Source organism: Mus caroli, unplaced genomic scaffold (assembly GCF_978045245.1).
Source record: "Mus caroli unplaced genomic scaffold, Mus_caroli_1 scaffold_3, whole genome shotgun sequence".
NCBI lineage: Eukaryota > Metazoa > Chordata > Mammalia > Rodentia > Muridae > Mus > Mus caroli.
This window is the reverse complement of record NW_028227258.1, coordinates 106,405,575-106,430,574: the sequence shown is the minus strand read 5'-3', so window position 1 is coordinate 106,430,574 and position 25,000 is coordinate 106,405,575. Positions and strand designations below refer to the sequence as shown.

Below are 25,000 nucleotides of genomic sequence, written 5' to 3'. Positions count from 1 at the left end.
TTTAGATTTATAAATATATAGCAATTCTACATAAAATGGGAAAGCAGCCTGTCAAAGATGACTCACTAATGGCTGTGTCGCATGTATTTAGTACTGACAAAGAGGGCTTGACTTTCTACCACTTCTAATCTAACAAAGGAGAAAACAACAATGACTACTAGTTATGTTCTAAAGTTGTAACGTGTGCTGCAGAAATAGTATAAACAATATTAAAAAACCGTAAGAACACAGAACAAAGGCAGGCTCCAACAGAATACAGCAATGGGAGGTCATGGAGGACAGAGACCAGAGGACACAGAGGAGAGAAGGACAATAAGGCAGTGCTTCCATGGGATGTGCATCTAGGCACGAGTGCACCATAATGCATCAAACCATCTCCTGCATCTCCATAGCGAGAGATAACTTTTCATTATAATTACTATTATACGCACGTAAGAAATCTCATGGAGATAGACCAAGAGAATAAAACTCTTACCTGAGAGCAAAGCAGCATGACCAGTTCCACCACGGATGTGCTGGACTTCATACAAACAAGGCCTGTGCAGGGAAAGGGCAACGCAAAGAGTTACCACAGGGCAGGCACAGAACTACCTGGTTTTAAAGTATAAAAGATTCTATGAGATGAGACTTCAGAAATTAACTTTATCCATATACTCTTCCACATTATTTAAAATATTCAGATGTTTCAAATTTTATGAAAATTTCTAAAATTTTGATTTTATGTTTCAGTTATTAGGTCGAGAAATTTTAAAATGTTTATGTAATGTAAGGGATGACTATTGAAATCGGGCTAGTCAGAGCTGCATTAATCCAAAGGTGTTGCTATATGACTGTTTCCTGGAGTAGAGTACAAGGACGAAAGACCTGCTGGCATTTTCTACTTGGAGGATCAAAATTAAACAATGTACGCATAGGTCATTTACCACAGCTTATTAAATGGTCCAAACTCACAGACCAGGTACAACAAGGATTGAAAACAATGCACGCAATAGGTATATAGTCATATGGATCACCAACTCTACATCTGCAGGGGACTGTGCTAAGTTCCCTACATCATCATCTCATATAGGTCTCATCAGTTCTAAGGCCATGCCTACTCTACAGAAAAAAAGATCCTGGAAGTGGGCAGTGGTGGTACGTGCCTTCAATCCTAGTACTTGGTTTTGAAAAACCCAAAAAGAAAAAAATCTATAAACACTTAGACATAATTATTCAATTTTTCTAAATAAAGGATAATTTGCAAAGCATTATATCATAATAGCTACTTCTAAAAGTACCAAAATAAAGAGATGCAAATTAGATTTAATAATAATAATAATTATCTCTCTCTGAGAATATTAATTATAGTGGTTGCTATCTTAAAATACCAATCACTGATGATCACATAAGTTATAATGGCTGTTACTTCAAAATAAATGTCCAAGTCATAACAAAGATAGCTTAAGAATAGATTTATTTTTTAACTCCTAAGTACAAATGAAATAAAAAAATATCTTTTAAATGAATTTTATTTTGAGAATGTACATGATGTATGTTGGGGGCATGTGTGCAACAACAATGGGAGTCATAAGGACAGGTGTGTGGGTTCTGTGCTAGAACTCAGGTCTCTGGGCCTGTGGGGCAAAGGTACTTACTGTTGAGCCCACCTGCTGGCCCAGTAAATTATCTTATAGAAAGACATGCTTTTCTCTTACATAAAAATGCTAAGAAATACAACATTAAAGTAACAGTTATAGTTTCTTGTTTTCCTAAGTTGTTTCAACTAGCAGTCTCAAGTGCCTTGCAGACAAAAGCATGTGCAATTATTAGAGGGGTTTGCTAAAGAGTTTATCTATGTCATACAGACAGACAGAACAAGCTTTAAAACGTCACTGGTACTCCATCTTATCAGATCCTAGGCAGGCAGCTAATGAAATAAGAGACTGATGTGAAAACTTGTTTAAAAGATGTGCGGTGTAACTGGTCAGAAATCCTCGCACTCAGGAGCTACAGAGTCAGAGAGATTGATAGTCCATGTATCGCTTGTTGGCTGATCAAGTACTTGGATTCTGACAAAGAAAACCTTAAGGAAAACCCCACAGGATCGTAATTAAGATGTGGGTATATTAACACAGACAATACTACTCTGCAGTAAGAAATTGTCCGTCTTTATTCTGTGTTGATTTTGAATAGATAATACTTTAAAGTAAAATCTTAGAAAAATGGAATCATTATTGATTATTTTAAAAACAACTCTTATATAGTAGTTTATAACTCATAGCAATATAATTGCATCATAAGAAAAATATAAAAGCTTATACCAAAAATGCATTTTTTTCCAAGAATTATGAACAAGCCAGCAGGATAGCAAGAAGGTGTTTGTAAACACCTCCCTTCTCATGTGTGTACAAGAAGATGGACTCGGGTCTGGAAAGCATTACTCTTTACCAGTTAGTTTTCACTAATTAGTTTTGGTCAGAGCTACCTGTTCTGAAAGGACAAACTAGGAAGCAAAACCAGGCCTAATATTGATGATGAGAACATAAGCTAAGGCAATTCTGGAAACTTACCAAAATTATGGTTCATTATAAACTATTCCTAAGGGTTAGAAGGAATATAAACAAGAGAAATAGGTACTATGCAGTGGTGAATGTAATAATGAAATGCACACACAGGTAATATTTTATTCTAATGAAATCATCATATTGCAAATTTAAGAAACATCATACTTCATACTGAGGAACTTTAATCAGAAGCAGGAGAAAGTAAAATTTATCTGGTGATGCTATGAACTACTCTAAATTGTTTAGACAATGGCAAGTCGTTTACGCAGGTCTTAGTGCACTGAATTCATCTGTAACTGAATCAATGCATCTGGTAGCAACTCCAAGGAAGGTCGTGATGGCTTTGTGACTAAGGTGACTTGGCCAGCATGCTTTGGTCAGATGTGGATCAGATGTGGGATGGGGAAGTTTATTCTGAAACAGGAGTCTTTGACAGACATCTACGACAAAGAATCTTAATATGTATTTAGAAACTATCATTAGTTGACAGGAAACAAACAAACAAAACACAACTTAGTAAGATGGGGAGGGGTAAAAAATTGGAGGATCAAGAGGCCAATTCATGTAGAAAACACATAGTGAGCAATGTCCTGGAGGGTTGAATAAGAGCGAGGAGTGCAGTGTTGGTGCTGTTGTTAGTGGGTAACTGGAATGTGTGTGATCCAGAGGATCGGGGAGGATGTACAGGACAGCAAGGTTAGCAGCCTCGTGTGGGAAAGTCTGTAGGGGTGGCAGTGGTCTGGTTGGTGCTGACCCTATGTTGGTCAAAGGGGGAAAATAAATGTCTGAGATATGAAAAATCAGACAGATAGACAAACACACAAACCACCAACAATAACATCAAACCAGAACAATGGTACTGGGATGTAATACTGCGAGCAGTGGTTCTCAACCTTCCTAATGCTGTGACCCGTTAACACAGTTCCTCATGTTGTGGTGACCCCAAACCATAAAATTAATTCGTTGCTACATCATAGCTGTAATTTTGCTACTATTATGAACAGTAATGGAGACATCTACTATGCAGGATATCTGGTATGCCACCCCACGGCGGTTGTGACCCACAGTTTGAGAACTGCTGTTGTAGACTGTGAAGGATAGAAGAAAGTGCCTACGGTGCTTTTTGTGCCTTATGCTTCTCATGCTGAAAGAAAAGAACACTACCAGGGAGTGGCTTTAGGATGCAGCAAACTCTCTCTATCTCTCTGGCTCAATAACCATTTCCTGCTTTTCTCTATACTTGTTTACTTTTGTATTTGAAAGATGCCATTTATTGCTTCTTCTAATACCAGTAGGGTCCTCTCCATAAAAGTTACTTTCAAAACCTACCAGATAGTTTCAACAATCACCAGAGTAAGTAACTGATGTGGATTCCCAAATTTAAAACCATGAAAATAAGACTTCAAGAACAGTGTTATAAAACTACTGGAAATATCAATGATGAGTTAGAATTCCATTATAACTGTGAATAATACTAGAATAATGAACCTGCGTAGAAGAGTATGAGCTAATACTTCACTAGCCATCTCAAGTTCTTCGTATATTTTTTTACTGACAGTTTGATAGCATCAGCTGTAATATAAGTTAAAGAAGCTAGATTATTAAATACATTTAAACATTAAATTTGATTCATTCAATTTGTTTTATATTAAAATAATAAATTTTATCTTTAAAGAAAGCCCATCCAAATACTGTAGAGGCAGTGAGAGCTGTTTTGTACAGTGTACTAACAACTCAGTTATTACAGAATGGCAGCCTGGCTGTATTAGAATAACACTGTTCAGTCTCATACTCTCTAGAGGTCTAGGTAGTAAATGTCTTACAGTGAGTGTCTGCTACAGCCATTCATTACTGTTTTTGTGCCACTACACTGCAAAAGTAGTCTTAAAACAGACATGGCTCTATGCTAACAGGGATGCCTACCAAATGCTCACACACAAATTTATCTATAGATTTTTTTTGAACTTCAGGGGAAATAATTTAGTATACACATAGGTGTTTACCAAATAAGAATTCCAAAAACTAAAAGAAAAAAATTGAAAACTTTCTTTTAAACACCAATGGCTCAGGCTCTAAGATCAAGAATTGGTAATTGGGAACCTCATTTTTTGTAAGGCAAAGAAAACTGTCAGTATCTCAAAACAGCAGCCTATACTACATATGATATAGGGCTAATATCCAAAATATATAAGGAACTCAAGAAGTTAGAAACCGATTATCCAAATAAGGTATAACATTCTTGGGCATAGACCCAAAGGATGTTCCACCACATGTAAGGACACGGAGAAAGAGGACCTCTCCTCCATTGTTGGTGGGAGAGCAAACTTGTACAATCATTCTGGAAATCAATCTGGCGGTTTCTGAGAAGGTTGGAAATAATCCTGTCTGAAGACCCAGCTATAGCACTCCTGGGTATAGTCCCAAAAGACGCACCCCAAAGCTGTTGCCGGTATATGGAATCTGTTTCCCAACTGAACTGCCTTGTCTGGACTCTGTGGGACAGCATAAGCCTAACCCTGCAGAGACTATGTGCCACAGTACGGGTGGGAGTGGGGGGGCACCCTCTCAGAAAGAAGGGGAGGGCGCATGGGAGAGGGTCTCTTTGAAGGGGGACTAGTAAGGGGTAGTGATCAGGATGAAAAACAAATGAATGAATGAATAAATAAATAAATAAACGGGAAAAATAAAAAAAGGTTTCCAAAAAACTGGACTAGCAGTAACACTTCACCAAGGGTTTTCTATTTATTTATTTATTTATTTATTTATTCATTTATTTGGTTTTTTGAGACAGGGTTTCTCTTTGTAGTCCTGCTTGTCCAGAAACTTACTCTGTAGACCAGGGTGGCCTCGAACGCAGAAATGCGCCTGCCTGTGCCTCCCAAGTGCTGGGATTAAAGTCGTGCAGCACCACTGCCCAGCTCAAATATTTATTTTAAAAAATTTCATGTGACTTAACTTCTTCATGTTCATAGAAATGGTACTCATTTACATGAAATATGTTAAAAATTTTCATGAAAAAATAAGCATTAGTAAAATAAATACACTTCCTCATGGAAATTCTACTAGGTTAAATGAAGGAAAAGTCCATTTCTCAATGGGAATGGCTGAGTAAGGACCTTTAATATGTACATTTAGGATGCCCATGTTGGCCAGAAACAAAAGTAGCTGTTAGGTGAGTGACACAGCACACACATAATCATTTCGACTCTTATTAACATAATCTTTCTAACTTCTTGTCATTCTGTTGATAGGTCATTGGAATTATTATGAAGTAATAATTCAGAGGTATGTGTGTGTTTGCCTGGCTTGAAGTTTGTAATACATACAGCAAATTGTTCTATAAAACTAGAGATGACAAGCCTATGATAACAGGTCTGACATAGGTTCATCCTGCCCAAGCCGACTTCTCCTTTAAACACTTGCCGATTTGTGTTATCTCATCAAAAATGCCATAATTCATAAATATTTTGGTAATTGTTGATGGTGAATGCCACTTCTCATGTGTTTTTCACTGCTATTTATTGACCTGATTCATTGTATCTTAAAAAATGGGTGAAATGTCTAAATTATTCAGTAGTAATCACTTTGGACAAGGCTGAGCTTAAACACATTTTATGTTAATTTATTTACTTCCGAGTCCACAACTAAGCAAATGCTAGTGGTGCTGCACTGAGGAAGTGCTTGTAATACAAGGAAGCCAACACACTCTGGCTTGGAAAAACTATCAGCTCAATTACAGAGAAAAGGCATTCACTTTTATGTTTCTGAAATAATCTACATAGCACTAAAAACAGAATTACAGCTAAATACTATTTTTATAAATGCAAAAAATGTATTTTTGATGTTTCTTAGGGTCATTAAACTTTTTTTTATACCAATGATGAATGACTGGAATGTCTTGCCCTTTTCTTGACCTCTTGATTTAGTTAAGACTGCAATGAAGGGAATGAAAAAGGGAAAGAAGAGACATATTCACTGTCACAAACATCTGGCCTTTCTAGTTCTCTGGGTTAAATCTCATTACAAGCGACTGTTAGCTCTATGCTAGTGCAAACGTGTTCCTCTTCTCCCCACGAAACTTCAGAAGCTAAAACCCTCACATCAACGCAAATACTGAGAAATATGTCTGTTTCAAGTTCAGTACTGTAAAAAACACAACGGGGTTAAATATTCATCAAAAGGTATACATGTAGTTTGCCTATGCATGTCATTAAGTGAAATATCAGTAATCAAAGAGGAGAAATATACCAAAATCATGTGATATGACATAAATAGCAACATAAATAGCTTAAATAGGATACAGAAATGTCTTTATTTTAAAATGACATCATATTTTTAAATGATGGAATTTTTTTAGCAGTAACATATAAAAATGAACAATTTATAGTTGTAATTTTAAACTACTTATATTCTAACTCTCATCAATTTTAAAACTCAAATAACTATATGTAAGTCCTGAAATTTAAGAAAGTTTAAATATGCTCTAATAGTCATATAAACTCTTTATATTTGTATTAAAAATGCAGGTTCTTTTTCTTTCAAGTACTTAGCACTAATAAGCCATGATAAATATAAATGCCAGGTATCACTTTCTTTTCATCAGAAAGCTTTCATAAACTTACAGATAAAAGGCTAAGACAATTTCCAAAAGGAAACTACTTGATAATTATTGTGATGAAAGCACAAAGGGAAATGCTTTCAAGTGGAGGCAGCTCAAGTGGAGGCTGGTCAGGGCTATTCTCAAGACTCTCATCCTTGCCCAACAATTACAAACTTGAATTGTGGAAGCAATCTGAGAAAATATGTCCTTCAACAGCTGTGTGCTCAAGAATTCTAAGTTCTTAGACTCGTCCTAGATTGAGCTTCTGTCATAAGTGTAGCATTTAAAGCAAAACACTAAAGGTGAGTAATGAGTCATCTGTTTTTATTTAATATTAGCAATGAAATGTGGCCTTGAAGATTAAGTAATATAATAAATATTCTTAAGGTTGCAGAAATTATAAGCTCATATTTTACTGAAAAGAATAATTCATTGCTATGATATTTCTCAAACTGTGTAAACAAATTACATATTATGCTGTTATTAATTTAATTTTGAACTAAAATTATTTTGTGTAATTGTGGGCCTGTGAAACAGATCATCAGGAAAAAGCACAAACCTGATGACCAGAGCTTCATCCTTGGAACCCAAATAAAGGCCTAAATAAAGAATCAACGTCATACCTCGTACATGTGCTCAATGACACATGCGCATGCCCACACATCATCACATATACACAACAATAATGTAAAAAATGTAAACATTATCTTGGCTAACCAAATACCCCAAATCTAATTCAAGTCTAGTTATAATTCAGAGTAAGATTTTAGGGACAAATTATATACCAGTGATCCAATACTGACACATAGAAGTTTGTATGAAAGTGTCTATGTAGACATAAAGACACAGCATAAAATATTAGAACTTATCACTAAAAGTGAATAGTTCTTTCTAATTCATAGAACAAGAGAGACTTCTCCTTTGAAACTGAATGTAGATGAAGCATATTGATCAGAAAGGCAGGAACAAGTGCTTCCCAGTAATTAAGTTGAGTTCTAAAGTAATATTGTAAATAGTCACAATGTGCCAGGGCACAAATGAGACAGGTGAGTCCTACTTCCTAGTGAAGCCTCGATTCTAGTGGGAAAACCCAGGCAAACACACTGAACAGTTTTCAGTGAGGGCAGCAAGGCCTATCTCAGCAGCATTTGAGGACAGTGGCTTGGTGATCTAGACAGTGTTTTAATTAATTTTTAAAACAGAAATAGAAAATTGTAGCACTAACAGGAATCAACAGGAAATATGAAACCTGCATAACATGGATGGTCTTATTTGTAGGGAGAGGGACATGGAGATTATTCTTAAGGCCAGTAATCAAAAATATTTGAATTTGCTAAATAGGGTGTTTAAATGATAAAAGTATCTTCTTCTGAAAGTGCACTTAGCCTTAATCATTCTTTCCATAAAAAAAACAAGCATGTAAATAGACAGAACACCATGTTAGAAATAACTTTCCAATTAGACACTTTGCTGTTATGTTACCTAAATACCTCTGTAAGCTTTTAAGTAAATAGTTTTAAAGTAAATAATCACATGCTTCATGAGAAAACTATCTTGAGTTGGATGTAGTAGAACTAGAATAACCACATGAAGTAGAGAAAAGAATCTGCCAGAGTTAAAGACAATGCCATGCACATGCGCCACCAAGCACAAGTCCTATTTCCACATGCAGAGGGCAAGAATAACCTAAATGCTAAAGCCCACTGCAAATATAAATTGCAGCTTTTAACAATCTGTTCTCTAAACCTCCTGAGCAATTCATTTTAGTGTAATAGTGAATTACATCAGCTGCATCAGAAAGCAAAATTAGAGATTAGGAGCCAACTCTGCAGGAAGAGGTGATGTGCACACAGCAAACACAGGAGGAGAACCTAGAGCAGTGTCACGGGAGCATTCACAGTGGCCATAGCATCACACAGCACTAACCTGAAACATCAGTAGAATAGAACAGAAAGATGCTTGTTAATCAACTTCTTATTGTGCACAGAAAACAAAATAATACAAACCCCAGCACATCATGGTTTACATTGTCTTGTTAGTACACAAACAGAAAAACAAAGATGTAATCATGACCTTATCATCGTCAGGACAAATAGGAAGCGTATGAAGAACAGCAGTGTCTGGAACACAAGTGAAACAGTCTATCTACGGAGAGTATCAGAAAAGGATTTGTTCTAGCAAATGGATACAGGCTACCAAAGACTCTGCTAAAGTGAACCTTTCTAGAGCATGGATTACTGCAGAGAACGAAGCACAAAGCTAGAGTGGTGACGGAGGAACGAATGGAGGAGTCTTCTTTCCAACCTAGAAGGGTTAGTCTAACAACAACTAAAGCTTCCATTTCCTAAAACTCTACCATTAGGAATTTGGAGACAGAGAAACGAAACAAGGGTACTCATGCAGAAGGTGATATGTAAAAAAGAACTCAATGTACAGGGTTTTGAACACCAGATATGTATATAGAAAAGCAAAATATTTGAAGAATTATGGGAAAAATTCAAATAAAAATTGTAACATACTATATTTGTATGGCATTTCAATTTTTTTTTACATCTAGAGTTCTCAATCTAGTTCATAATTTAGAAAATTTGAAAGCTGTTCCATAAACTATTGAAATATAAGCACCTATGATCGACGGTCATTTGAATTTAAATGTACCTGATCCTGCCAAGGTCAACTAGTCAATCACTTTTGATAAAGAAAACATACATATATATTTTTATGTTTATAAAATTATATATTTATATGCTGGTTATATAATTTAATATACAAAATATAATAAATAAAACATGTAATTATATATAAAACATACATATATATAATATAAATATATATAAAATATATACCATACAAGATGTGTTGTAAGGAACACATTTGAAAAATGCTTTTTATATATTAAGACTGTCAACTCTCCATGCACAATATAAAGTTATGAAAAATATGAATATAAAGTTATGAACAATGTGAATATAAAAAGTCAGGGGTAGAAGTCCTAGCAAATGTTTAGTTATTGCCTAACTTCTTTTCCCAGGCTTCTTTTGTGAGAATTAGTCCTTAATGACTTGTTTTTTCTTGTTACCCAGAGTTTCCATAGCTGTGGCAACCCACCTAATTAAGAAGTATGTGTACGTGGAGAGTTTTGACACCTGAGAAGGACTGATGGGGAACTAATGGTCAGAACTGACTTGCCCTGGGCTTGACCTCAAAGAGAAAAAGGGAGATATGTTTGACAGCCCAGGAAAAAGTCTATATATGGATGCATGTAAAAAGTTGCACTGGTATTTAAAATTCAATTTGGGTAGAAGTCACTGACATTCAGAATGTTACTGGTGAATGGTAGACAGTCCTTGCATTTTCTTTGCAATCTTTTACTATTAGAGCTTCCCCTGAGCTCTCAGAACTGAGCAATTTTATTGACATTATCAAAATTTTATGTTTGTATCTATTTTTTAACCAATTCCAAAAAGTTCATGTTTATTGGCACATCTTTTAAGAATTGTCTGGTCATTTCATTATGCTATTGCTGATCATATTCCATATGATGCCTCTTTGTTTGATAAACTGTTTCATGAGATCACATCCATTTACTGTTGGCTGAAACAGGGATAACATTGAAAAAATCCTTTCCTATGCCTACTTCTAAAGGAGTTTCCCACATTTTCCTTTATTTCAGGTCCTACATTAAGGTATTAATTGATTTTGAATTTTCTTTTTTGCATGGAAAAGGGATCCAGTTTCATACTGGTACACACAGATTTCAAGTAGAGGCTGTTTTTCTATGTATGTTTCGGTGTTTCTCAAAAGTAATGTGGCTGGAACTAGATAGATTTCTTTTTGGATATTCTATTGCATTCAACTGAGTTACGTGTATGTTTTGTGTCACTACCATGCTGTTTGGGTTAATAAAAATTTTTGTTACTTCTGCTTTGAAATTTGAAAGAATTCTGTAGTGAATCCATCTGGACCAACGGTAATTTTTTTCCACTGGGGAGGTATTTTCTACTATTGCATCAGTCTCCTTGCTTGTTATAGATGGATCTTTTAATGATCATATTAATATAATTTTATTAAGTTGATATGCATCTAAAATTCATTTACCCTATACTCTGAAATTTAACAGAATATAAAATTTCAAGGAAGTTCCTATTAATAATTGTCTGAATTTCATTAGTATCTATCATAATGGCTCTTTTCACCTCCGATTTAATTAGTTTGAGATTGTTCTCTGTTTATTTTGGATATTTTACATAAAGATTTGCTGATTTTTTTCCTTCAAAGAACTCTATTTTGAGGAAAGACTTAGAGTATTATGCTTTTTATTAATTTCTTTGTGAGAATTTTATACATTACTATTTTTTTATTTGCACTATGCATGCCCTTTCCTACTTCCACATCTCCATGTCACCTGCAATTTCTTTCAAATTATTGGCCTATCCTTCAATTATTAATGTTTCTCACATACACACACTCATCCACCCCCACACACCCACCGACACCCACACACACAATACCACTTGTGGAGCCAGTCCCTTTAGTGTTGCTCAGATGTGTTTAGAGTAGATCACTTGAGACCGGATAGCCTATCAGGATGTTAACTCCTGAAGAAGACCAATTCTCCATTTTTTTCAGGAGTAATTAGTTGTCTGTCACTCTTCACTAGGAGTGAAATCCTGTGAGATTTCCCACATCCGCACTGGCATGTCAACACTCTGATGTTTCTTATTATGCAGGCCCTGTTTAGGTGATAGAATTTCTAGAGTTTTCATGGTTTCAGCTGCCCTGATATATATAGAGGACATTCTCTTCTACCAGATGTCTTGATCTTCTGGCTCTTATAAATTTTCCATGCTCTCTTTAATGCTATTCCCAGTGTTAGGTATAAAGGGTGCATTATAAAGGTATCTACAGGGGTTGAGTATTCAGTCTGTAGTCCTCTGCATTTATACTGCTCCTGGATTTCTGTAATACTTTCCATCTACTGTAAAAGAAATGTCGTTGATGAGGGCTGAGCGTCACACTCATATGTGGATACAACAGTAAGTCTTTAAGGTACAGTTGGGAATTGCACTGGTTTAGAAAGGTTGCACTAGTAGTTTCTCCTCTCGCGTGCATGACCTCGTAAGTTATAGGTAGTTAGCAAGGTTTACAGTTCCGGGTAAGCATTCTGTCACTGAGTGATCAGTGCCTTCATTGCAATTAGGTAGCTACTAGTACAAAAATAGACATTTAGATCAATGGAATAAAATAGAAAATCCACATATAAATTCATACAGATACAGCCATCTGATTTTGACATAAATGCTAAAATTACACACTGGAGGTAAGACAGCATTTTCAACAAACACTTCTTGGAAACCTGAATATTCAAATGCAAAAAAATAAAATCAGGTCCACATCTATCATGCTGTACAAAACAACATCAAAAAGACCTCACTATGAAACCTGAAATGCTAAAACTACTAAAAGAAATACACTGACAATATCCTAAGAGATATAGATAATATCCTAAGAGATATAGATTTTATTTTCTCAGGAATTAAGACCAAAAATTAACAAATGAGACCTCCAAAGACCAAAAAGCTTGTGGGCAATAAGGAAACAATCAACTGGCTAAAGAGGAAACTCACAGAGAGGGATCATCTATGCCAAGCATATATCTGATTAAGGCTTAACATCCAATTATTCAAACAACTAAGAAAATAAAAATAAAAAACAAAAAATAAAAACAACAAAAAAGCAAATGATTCAAATTTAAAAATAAGCTATAGATCTGAAGAAAGTATCTTCAAAAGAAGAAATAGTTATTTCTTCTATCTTTACAAGTATTCAACATAATTAGCAATTAAAGAAATATAACTAACTTAAAAGTAGTTTGCGATTTTATACCTGGTCAGAATGGCTAACAAGAAAGAAATTACAATTTTTGGTGGGATTGTAAGCTGGTGAAGCCATTATGAACATCTGTGAGGAATATCCTTTTAAAAAGCTGAAAGTAGATCTCCCACATGGTCCGGCTATATTCCTTGGATTATGCCCACAGAACCTGACACTGCTCCAGCCATACTTGCTCAGTCATGTTCACTGCTACTCTATTCACAATAGCTAGGAAACGGAAACAACTTAAATGTCCTTCAACTGAAGAATGGATCATGAAAATGTAGTTCATACAACAATGGAATTATATTCAGATGTAAAGAACAATGAAATCATAAAATTTGTAGATGGATAAAACTAGAAAACATTACACAGAGGTATCCTTGGAGCCAGGCTTTGTTTCCATGATTCTTTTTACTCTGACTGATGCACAACTTTACCAGTTCTGCCTTGATCTTAATTATTGTTTTCTGTCAAGCACTTGGTGTTTGGCTTGGTCTTGCTTTCCTAAGATATTAAAGTGTATTATCATGTTGTTTACTTAAGATCTCAATGTAGGCACTTAGTGCAATATGCTTCTATCTTATAACTGTTTTCACTGTATCTTACTGGACTTGGTATGTTATGTTTTCCTTTTAATTTCATTTTTTTTTGTTTCTTACAAATTTGTTCAGTGACCAACTCATCAAATAATAACATTGTTTAAACTCCATTGTCGAGGAATTTTAATCCAGTAACATGGCTGCTTTGATAAGGGACCCCATCCAAAGATATGATGTGACCAGAATTCAGGCATACCCTGGATTACACTACGATCTGTCTAGAACACAGACACACCCTTAGTACACACTTTTAATCCATAATGATTAACGTAAGGTTAGTTTGGAGAAGGAAATAGCCATACTTGAAAGTGATGTCTATTTGATGGGCAGATAATGTGACTAATCAGAGAAAGATTTGACAGAATGAGTCAGAGAATAGATACCCTCAACTCACAGTAGAACAGCAGAGGAAGAGAAGCTACATGAAAGCATGGAGAGAGTATTTTTTAAAAGTGTGTGGTGTGTTGGAGTATGTGTGTGTGTGTATGTGTGTGTGTGTGTGTACACACACATGCACGTTTTACAATGACAGTTTTACAGAGACAGGTTACAGAAAGAACAAGCTAGACACAGGTGAAGGCAGAATGAGCCAGAACATTAGAACATATAGTATGGGGTCAGGCAGAACAATTCAGGCAGAAGCTGAGAGAAGCCAGATTGAGTCAGTCAGCTTTGAAGATGGTATGGAGCCTAGGAGCTTCCAGACCTAGGCCTAGGGATAGTTAGAACAGAGAAAGGAACTCTCTTGGCTCAGCCCAAGCCATGCATATGCACAATTTGGGTACCGCTTTCATCTATCACCTCCTCTGAGGATATGCAAGCAGCATTTATACTCCACGAGTTTATGTAGTTCTATAGTTTCTCTTGAGATTGCTTACTGCATTCTACTATGATCAGACAGAAGAAATTTAATTTTCCTTTTTGCTAAGCTTTACTTTGTGCCTTAAATACAATCTACCTGGCAGAAAGTTCTTTGAACTGCAGAGATAAATGTGTATTCTGTGGTGTTTGGATAAATACTTTTCAGGTGTCTGAAATTTACCCACCAGGATTGTGTTAGGGTTCATCTGTATCTTTACTACTAGTGATAGTTGTTTTATATATTTATAAATATATGGTGTGCATATATTTATAATTATAATAGCCTCTTCATGGATTGTTTTCTTAATCATTATGGAATAACCTTTAAAAAAATTCTCTTCTGGCCAGTTTTAGTTTGAAACTGTTTTTATCAGATATAGAGGAGTGAGAGACACTCTTGTTCCATAGGTACATTTTATTTGATACCTTTTCTACTTTTTCACCTCTGAGGGATTCGTTCTTATGGCAAGATGCGTTTCTTGAAAGCAACTTAAAGACGTGCCCCTAGTTTTCAATTATACTTAGTTTGTTACTTTCGATTTGAGGAATTGAGACCATTAACACTCACAGTTATCACTGATGGGTAATAATTCCTGCCATTTTCTTGACTTTATAGTTTGATTTTATCCTATTTCTTGCTTAGCTATTATTACAGCAGTTCATTCTCCCTTTAATCTCATGGAAATATTTGTATTTCTCATCAGTCTGAGGCTTTCTACCAGTGTATTTCATAGAGATGACTTGGTAGCATTGACTTTCCTGGCTTGTTTGTTAAGGAACAGAGTTTTCCTTTTTCTTTTAGTTGTGATGGGTAGCTTTGCCAGCACAAGAGCCTGGGCTGCCAGATTTTGTCTTTCAGAACTTGATACATTACCCCAAGCCTTCATGGCTTTTAAATTTCTTGAGAAATCTGCTTTTATATATGGTGCTTCTCCTTTGCTATTTTCAATATACTTCCTTTGTTCTGTGTATTTAGGATTTATATTATGACATGATGGGGTGCTCTTATTTGGTGTTGTCTAATGTCCTAAATGCTTTTTACATTTGGATTTGCATTTCTTTCTCTACTTGTGGGAAATTTTCTACTATAATTTTGGAGAAAAATATATTCTATGCCTTGAGAAATTCTTCCATGATTCTTAAATTTGGTCTTTCTTTACATTGTGTCTTTTTTTATCTTGAGTATTGTTAAAATTGCTCTATTAATTAATCATCTGTCTTTGTTGAAATGCTCCAACTCCTCCACTTTGTCTTCAAAGCCAGATAATGTATCCTTTCCTTGATCTAGTCTATTGGTATAGCTTTCCACAGAACTGTCTTTACTGAAGAAGTCACTAAAGAGTTACTTCGTATATTGCACTTTTTATTTTAGTCAGCATTTTGTGTGTTTTTAGATTACTTCAAAAATTATCTTAAGTCATTTGAATAGTGTTGGTTATTCTTCTTGAATTCTTTTTCTGGGCTGTCATGTAATTCAGTCTCACTGGGGGCCTCATTCTATGAAGTCAATATTGGTTTTCAGGAATTGTTTTGTGCTGTGGCTTGATTTTCTGAAGTGAGGAACCTGATTGTATTTATATTTAATTTAGGTATATTAAATCATTTTTCCTTTGGAAGGCATATTTGCCCTTTTCAAGAAGGCTGGTTCTTACAAGGTTCTAGTGCTGTTTTCTCTGATACACTCTCTGATGGTTATGTGGTGAGGCTTGATCACCAGCTCTCCCAAGTGATTATGATATTATTTGCAAAAGCAATCACTTTCAAAGGGTAGTGGCCCAATAAAAGAACAGTCAACTACAATTTAATCACATTATACATGCCAATGATTTTATCAAGGGAAGGCTAACTGACAGAGTGTGTATACTAATATATTATTTTGAATATGAATGGAAAGGAAAAGAACATTTATGGTAATACTAGTGGTTAGTACTGGGTTGACAACATGGAAATTGGGGAGATGGAAACATAGAGAAGTCGGAGTGGTAGGAACAAAGTACATTAGGGTGATGCAGTCTTCAGAGAAGACTGACTGGAAAGGGAGAAAAATATAAACCACATACATGCATGACTCACATGAGGCATGCTGTTCTCAGCTTATGGGAGATTGGAGGTACAGACATCTGTAATCACAAATCTGAGCCGCCTACTATGTCCTTTGGGAGAGGAAAATGAAAAAAGAATGGGAAAAGGAGACAAAGAAAAGAGACAGAGAGGATGTATAGGGTACAGAAAAAATTATAACCTGATTGTCATATGACTTTCAGATGTATGTCCTGACTCTGAGCCTTTCTTTTGGAAATCTGGTTACAGATGTGGACTGGTCAGGAGACTTGCTTCACAGGTAGAGTGCCAGATCCTCTAGAAAGTCCTTCAGGCTTCTGCTTGCGATGGAGTTCAAGTTCCCATGTAGATTCTCAGCTGGATCCACATCTCCCTCCATGGATACAGAATCCGAATCCTTGAGTCTGGCAGAAGGTTGCTGAAGCTGAGTCAGTGTGTGGTCTCCATGTCTCTGTTGAGTTTGCTATATGCAAACTTATCAGCAAGCCCAACTAAAATCTTTCTGAAATGGAGTCTCATAGCTGTTCCAGGCTGAGTCTGCTACTTTTCCAACTATGCCTGCTGGGCACAGTGAAGTCCTACTTGTAGTAGTCAGCTACAAGATGGCTGCTTCAATCTCAGATCTACATCCATGTATGTATTACTGGTCTCTGGGCCATCAGTTCTCCATGCCTCTCGGTCTTAAGCCAATTATTTCATCTTAATAAGGTCTTTTTTTATAGCTATATAAAATAAAATGCCCTATTACTTCACAAAGGGATTTTACATGCTTACATTTTTCATTCTTCTGAATGTTCTGCCCCTTACAAGATTAACACTTCTGTCCATATTTTCTACCGTTTTTAAAATTTGTATTCCATTTACTTTTAATAATAAAATTTTTATTTTATCAGATGAGCTTTTTAAAATTTTGTTTCATCATGGTTTAGCAGGTTGCCTAAGCTACCCCACCTTTTGAATGTAGTTAAATTTCTTTTAAACCTCCTCTTTGCAGTGTCCAGTAAGTTTTCAAACATTGCAATCTCTAATTCTTGTCCTCTCAAGCAAATTTAAAATATCCTCTGTAATGTCCTTAATTGATGCCCTGGTTGTCAGGAACATGTTGATGAGTGAAGTGGCAACTTAAGGGTTCTTTGGAGAGCCAGTTGTATTAGGTGTTGTTTTGCTGGGGCAAACATGTGAAGGAGTGTTTTCTTGACGTGGACACAAGTGAAAGTCTCATTGAAGCAGACACAAGAGAAAGGATGTTCGGCTAAAGTAAGCACGTGATTAAAGATTCTTCACTAACAACACACACATAATGCTCCACCTTAAATTGTGTAGCTGAGCTACATTTGTCAGGACTCTGTAGAAAGAAATGTACCCAAAACTTCTGGTGGTGTGCTGCAGTTTCTTGCTGCTTCCATGGACTTGGGTTGATTGGCAGAGTGATGTCAGCTGAGACAGACTCACATGCTGAGGCAAAACCCATCAAAAAAACACATGATGTTTGGAGGGAGTATATAAAGGACTCACAGGACAGTGACAGAGCTTATAGAACTAGCTGTGCAATGCTTTTGTTGGTCTCACATCTTTGCTGATCTTCATTTCACTGAGAGGCTTAGCCAAGAACTTTTCCTTGCCTTCCTGTTGGCCCTGATACCTCCTGCTGACTTGTGCCAAGGCTAAGGCCTGGCTATTTCTGTTAGATTGTATCACCACTGTTGCTGCTAACCCAACTTCCCTGAACTGGACTACTGGTGTATTCATAAAATGTTTGAGAGTGGATGAAGTTGCTGCTGCTGCTGACTCCTGTGAACTAAATTACTGATTTCCTGACAATGCATTTAGGATTTACTCCAAAGAGCACTTTCTAAATAGGTCTATTTTTCCATTTGCTTTCTTTTCCACTATTTCTGGTGGGTGGTGGGCTAAAAGAGAGGTTAAGGCATTAGAGAACAATCATTAAAAATAAAGTTTGAAAAAATTAAAGTTACAGATGAGTTTCAGTGTTCATAAAATTCCCTTTAGTTTGTTTTTATACATTGCAGGCCAAAGTGATCATCTTCTGAGGCTTTTTATATTTGTTAAGACTTGCCTTCTGACTGACTGTGATCTAGCTTGGACTATCTTCCCTAGTCTGTGGAGACTTACGTATATTCTGCACCTACTACATCAATTTGTTTTTGCTTTACCCTCTGCCTCCCATGCGTATGTGTGTGTGTATGTGTGTGTGTGTTCATGTGTGTGTGAGATGTCCATTTGGTGCAGTGAGGAGCATATATGCAAACATCTTTCTATCTTAAAATGCATTTTTTAATCTCAATATACAATGTGTTGGTTAAAGTGGTGTGTCACAGTCCTCTGTTATTATTATCTTCTTATAGCATACCTTTCTTGTATATGGCATTATGTAGGGATCCTACTTTGCCTAATCTTGAGAAATCAATTTTTTTTTGAGACAAGTTTTCTCTGTATAGCCAGAGCTTTCCAGGACTTTGCTCTGTAGACCAGGCTGGCCTCCAACTCAGAAATTTCCTCCAGCTGCTTCCTGAGTGCAGGGAGTTAAGCCATGTGCCACCATGACTGAGAGAGAATTCAATTTTTACATAAAACACTGAGATTTTAGTGAGGATAGCAAGATTGTGGGTTACTTTGGGTAGTACTGATGCTATAACAGCAGCAAACTTTTCAATCATTTTAAGTTTTAGACAATAACTTCTTCCAAGAATGACTCTTGGTTTTCATTATACAAGTCTCATATTTTTATACTGTGAAACTTAACATGTATACTAACTTATGTTATAGATAATGATAATTGTGTCATCATTATCAGGGCACAGAATAATTTTTCCCACCCAAGAAATTTCCCAGTGAGGGCATTTCTTCACTGCTAGCATCTAGAAAACACTGTCACTGAGTTTCTGTTGTTGTTGCTTTATTACTTTTTGTTTTTGTGAGAATATAAAATATGTAAATAAATAGAATTCTTGTTGTGCTTAGCTTTCTTCATATTCATCTAAATATTGTTAAAGACATTCTCATTTTTCTAGCTAGTATCACAATCACAATTGCTACGAACATGCACTTGCATGACTTTGTATTTTTCCCTTGGGAAAGATTGGGATTACTGGATTATACAGCAAGTGTTTAACTAAGAAAACCGCCTTAATTGTTTTCCTCTGGGGTTATTTTGCATCCCCAAAACCATAGTGAGAGCCTTAGATGGCTGTTGGTGGCATCTTACTTTTTCTTGCTATGGTCCACATCTTAACAACTTCCATGTGTTTGTATTGGTGGCTGAGTGTTATATGCACCTACATGCTAATGCTGCTGACCTTTCCGGGTATCTTTGGGTCTTGGATATCATCAGCTGAGCATTGTATCCAAGTCAGTTTTAAATGGATTGGTGCCTGCCTTTCATCAGTCAGTTGTTTTGAAATTTCCTCTTTAACATGTTCTGTGGTATGTTCCTTAGTCTTCATCCAGCTGGTGGTTGGTTGGTTTTCATAAATCCTAGGATTTATACCTTTAAAGACACTGTGATATTATTCTATCACACCCTTTCCCTCTCATGCCTGGACCACACAAACATTGCATAAAATACAGAATATTCTTCCTTTTTAGGGACAGGCAGTCAGGCAAGCTTGGAACTTACTGTGTAGCTGAGGATGATATTCATTTCCTGATTTCTGTTCTTTTACCACCCCATGCCTGGTGTTCTTTCTCATGAAACCCAGGCTCATGTACACTAGTCTGATTCAGCTCCTTCATTTCTATATGTTGCTCTCAAAACTTCTTTTTCTTCTGTTTCATCTATTTATTATCTTTAAGAGCACTCATATGTTCTTATTCAGAGTAAAAGGTTGCCACACATTAGTTGACATTTCAGATTTTCTTTTCAATTCTCAGATTTTTATCTCTCCTTTTACTGTATGTTGTTTCTTTCTTTCTACTGTCTCATGATTACTCTTCCTTTTTTTTTTTTATTAAAGAGCTCTTTCTGTCTTTTCTAACAAAATCCTGAATGGAATGATCTAAGTTTCACTGCTACTTCATCTCATCTAACAATTTCATCTGTATAAAGGCATTGTGGATACCACACCAACAAATGCTTGCATTTTGCTATATTCTTAATATGTGTTGGGCTGCTATGTTTTACAATTAAACTGTACATTATACAATTTAATCCTGTGGAGTCCATTAATGAAAGTTCGTTTTGTTTGCTTTGGAGTTAATATAGATTAGAATGTATATAGAGTAAACTTGGCTATAGAAGGCATTAAGCTGATTTTTACCTAGCTTTGTGAATATTGTATTAATTGCTTCAATGATTCAAAGTGCCATACATAACTTCAAGAGTTAGTTGAAAGGGTAGGTCCCTTGTCTACAAAAGTTGTTACAGCTTCCTTAATTCTAATAACTCTCTCAACTCAGCAAGGTTATTACAAATAACCTGAGAACATCTTTTCTGTACCCTAATGCAGAATATGCCAGCAGAAAAGGCAGGACAGAAACCACAGAGTACATTCAATTATTGCTATGTACCCCCAGGGCTTACAGGGATCTAAGGCCTGCTGTTCAATGCATAAAATATGTAGAGTTACAGAGTGTGTCAAGTATTCTAGTGGTACTGAGAGGAAAGCAAGTTCACACCCTGTTATTCTGTCATGAGAAAAAGGAAACCCAGTGCAAATCATTTAATCAACTATGTATAATGGTTTACCCCTGCTATCCCAGCAGTCAAAAGTCTGAGACTAAAAGATGGTCGAGTTCTTCAATCTAAAACACCAAAGCTAAACAGAAAAGCTCATTGTGATATTACCTCTGATTACCTATTCTAGTCAATATTGATTGTGATTACTAAAAGCAATGTAGTTTTTAAATCAGTACACTGCCTCAGCAATCAAATTTCCACTTTATTTTTTAATATTCTGAGGCCCTTGAGAGTGCATATAAATTTTATAATAGACTATGTTTCCATTTTTATAAAAGCTGTCATTGTGAATTTTTATAAGAATTGTAATACTGACATCCTAATTTTAACTCTATGAATCCATGAGCATATAGAATGTCTTTAATTTCAGCAATGTTTTGTAATCTGCATAATATAAAGCTTACAATATTAGTTACATTTTCGCCTAAGCAATCTAGTCTTCTAAATGCTATTATAACTGCAACATATTTTAGTTTCTTTGGCAGACTACTCAATGTCAATGCATAAAAAGACTAACGATATGTGGAGGGTGTTAGTTTTGTGTCCTGCAAGTTGATTAAATCCATTCATTACTGCAAAGTGGTATTCTACTCAGGAATCCTATGAGAACACAGACAGATTTTTCTTCTTCCTGTCCAATGTAAATCTTTATCTTGTGAAACTTTGTCTTGCACAGACAGCTAGATGAACTCTTTGTATTATTCCAAACAGAAGTTAGATCACAATAACGCACCAGAATGCACAGAAAAAGGATGCAGCACAGCCCCATTGCCTAGGAGTGTGGCTCTGGGCATTTTGTGAGACCTCAATTATGTTGAGATAGCTTCCCTTGTTATCTAACTTTCTTCTGAGTATTCCTTATAATGAAAGTATCAAAAAAGATCAAAGACTTTTCTTTATAAATGAGAAAGGTATAAAGGACTGAAATGATCAATTTTTGCATGCAGAACATAACCCTCACTCATGATCTTTCATGCATGCCTACTTTAGGAACTATTTCTCGTGGTTGAAGGGCAAACATTTCTATCATCTAAAGCCTCTAAAGTTGTGTTTCTCAGATTTCCTGATTATGTTATTATGGACTTAATGAGGAGAGGATATAATTACACTTCTGCTTCCTTATAGGCTTCTACTGCATTACCTGTCACTGTCACACAATGTGATCACATGCTGGTGGGGAGCTACTACAATATTTACAGGTAGAAATCTGTGTTTTAATTCCTACATGAGTTTCAGTTTTATAACTATCTTGGTTATTTTTAATTCCTTATTTGACTACAAAAGTTAAAATATGGCTTGTTAAATTCTGTGACAATAATTTTAGATGATTAAATGAAAACTTCCTAACACTTACTGAAATAACTTCATGGTAAGTATCCCTTCCAGAAAGATTATCTAGTTCATCATTAACTAGGTTCTAAAAGTCACAGCAAGCTTACTTTATACCTTACAAAACAGAGAACATTAAACTACTTTACTGTGATATAAGGGTATAGTTCAATGGAAGGATAGGCATTCGGCATATTCCAGGATACACACAATTCATAGCACGAGATAGTTTCTTTTCTTTTGTTTTCTTTTGTTTTGTTTTGGTTTTTGTTTCTGTTTTGGAGAGGAAAGAGTTTATTTCATCTTATATCTACATTACATTATGAATGGTAGTCAGGACGGGAAATCAAACATGAACTTGGAGGCAGGCACTGAAGAAAATGTCATGAAAGAATAGAAGTAATATCTTGTGCAGACTGATTTCTTGTTCCGCCTGCTCAGAGATGGCACTTGCAATGTAAATCATCAGTCAAGAAAATACTCAATGATCTTTTGCCTACTAGACAATCAGATGGAGACATTTTCTCAACTGAAGTTTCGTTTTTCAGTTTGACTCCTGTTAAGACGATATTTGATAAAAACCACAGAAAAAAAGAATGAAAGAACAAAGGAAGGAAGGAAGGAGGAAAAGAAGGAAAGAATTTCTCAAAGAGCCAGCTCCTGGTTTGGTTGAATCTTTGCATAGTTCTTTTTGTTTCTACTTGGTTGATTTTAGCCCTGAGCTTGATTATTTCCTGCCCTCTACTCCTCTTAGGTGTATTTGCTTCTTTATGTTCTAGAGCTTTCAGGTGTGCTGTTAAGCTGCTAGTGTAGGCTCTCTCCAATTTCTTTTTGGAGGCACTCAGAGATATGAGTTTTCCCCTTAGCACTGCTTTCATTGTGTTGCATACGCTTGGGTTTTTTGTGCCATCATTTCCATTAAACTCTTAAACATCTTTAATGTCTTTATTTCTTCCTCGACCAAGTTATCATTGAGTAGAGTGTTGCTCTGCTTCCATGTGTATGTGGGCTTTCTGTTCTTTTTGTTGTTTCTGAACACCAGCCTTAGTCCATGGTGATCTGATATTATGCATAGGATTATTTCAGTCTACTTGTATCAGCTGATAACAGTTTTGCGACTGATTATATGGTCAATTTTGGAGAAGATACCATGGGGTGCTGAGAAGAAGGAATATTATTTTGTTATATTCTTTTGTTTCAGGATGAAATGTTCTACAGATATCTGTTAAAACCGTTTGGTTCTTCGTAACTGTTAGCTTTTCTGTGTCTCTGTTTAGTTTCTGTTTCCATGACCTGTCCATTGATGAGATTGGGGTGTTGAAGTCTCCCACTATTATTGTGTGCAGTGCAATGTGTGCTTTGAGCTTTAGTAAAGTTTATTTTATGAATGTGGGTGCCCTTGCATCTGGAGCACAGAAGTTCAGAATTGACAGTTCTTGGTAGATTATTCCTTTGATGAGTATGACATGTCCTTCCTTATCTTTTTTGATAAATTTTGGTGGAAAGTTGATTTTATTTGCTATTAGAATGGCTACTCCAGTTTGTTTCTTGGGACTATTTCCTTGGAGAATTGTTTTCTAGTCTTTTATTCTGAGGTAGTGTCTGTCTTTGACACTGAGGTGGGTTTCCTGTATGCAGCAAAATGCTGGGTCCTGTTTAGATATCCAGTCGGTTAGTCTTTGTCTTTTTCTTGGGGAATCGAGTCCATTGATGTTAAGAGATAATAAGAAACAGTGATTGTTGGTTCTTGTTATTTCTATGGTCAGAGGTGGAATTATGTTTCTATGGCTATTTTCTTTTAGGTTTGTTGAAAGAAGATTACTTTCTTGCTTTTTCTAGGGCCTACTTTCCCTCCTTGAGTTTTCTGTCTATTAATCTTTGTATGGCTGGATTTGTGGAAAGATATTGTTTAAATTTGGTTTTACCATGGAAAAATATCTTGGTTTCTCCATCTATGGTAATTGAGAGATTTGCTGGGTATACTAGCGTGGGCAGGCATTTGTGTTCTCTTAGGGTCTGTATGACATCTGCCCAGGATCTTCTAGCTTTCATACTCTCTGGTGAAGTCTGATGTAATTCTGATAGGTATCCATCTACATATTATTTGACCATTTTTTATTACTGCTTTTAATATTCTTTCTTTGTTTTGTGCATTTGGTGTTTTGATTATTATGTGATGGGAGGAATTTCTTTTCTGTTCCAATCTAATTGGAGTTCTATAGGCTTCTTGTATGTTCATGGGCATCTTTCTTTAGGTTAGGGAAGTTTTCTTCTATAATCTTTTTGAAGATACTGACTGGCCCTTTAAGTTGGGAATCTTCACTCTCTTTTATACTTATTATCCTTAGGTCTGGTCTTCTCATTGTGTCCTGGAATTCCTGGATGTTTTGGGTTACGATCTTTTTGCATTTTGCATTTTCATTGACTGTTGTGG

The 25,000-nt window shown here is 35.8% G+C and overlaps 1 protein-coding gene across 4 annotated transcripts in view; it reads right to left on the bottom strand.

Moving 5' to 3' along the window:
• Positions 1–25,000, bottom strand: part of Nbea (neurobeachin) — a 539,067-nt gene that overhangs the window by 264,069 nt on the left and 249,998 nt on the right. For all 4 annotated transcript variants that reach the window (XM_021158784.3, XM_029475178.2, XM_085835883.1 and 1 more), the window contains one exon: positions 476–537. In XM_021158784.3, coding sequence (XP_021014443.1) covers positions 476–537 — 62 coding nt within the window. The remainder of the gene's footprint in view (positions 1–475; positions 538–25,000) is intronic.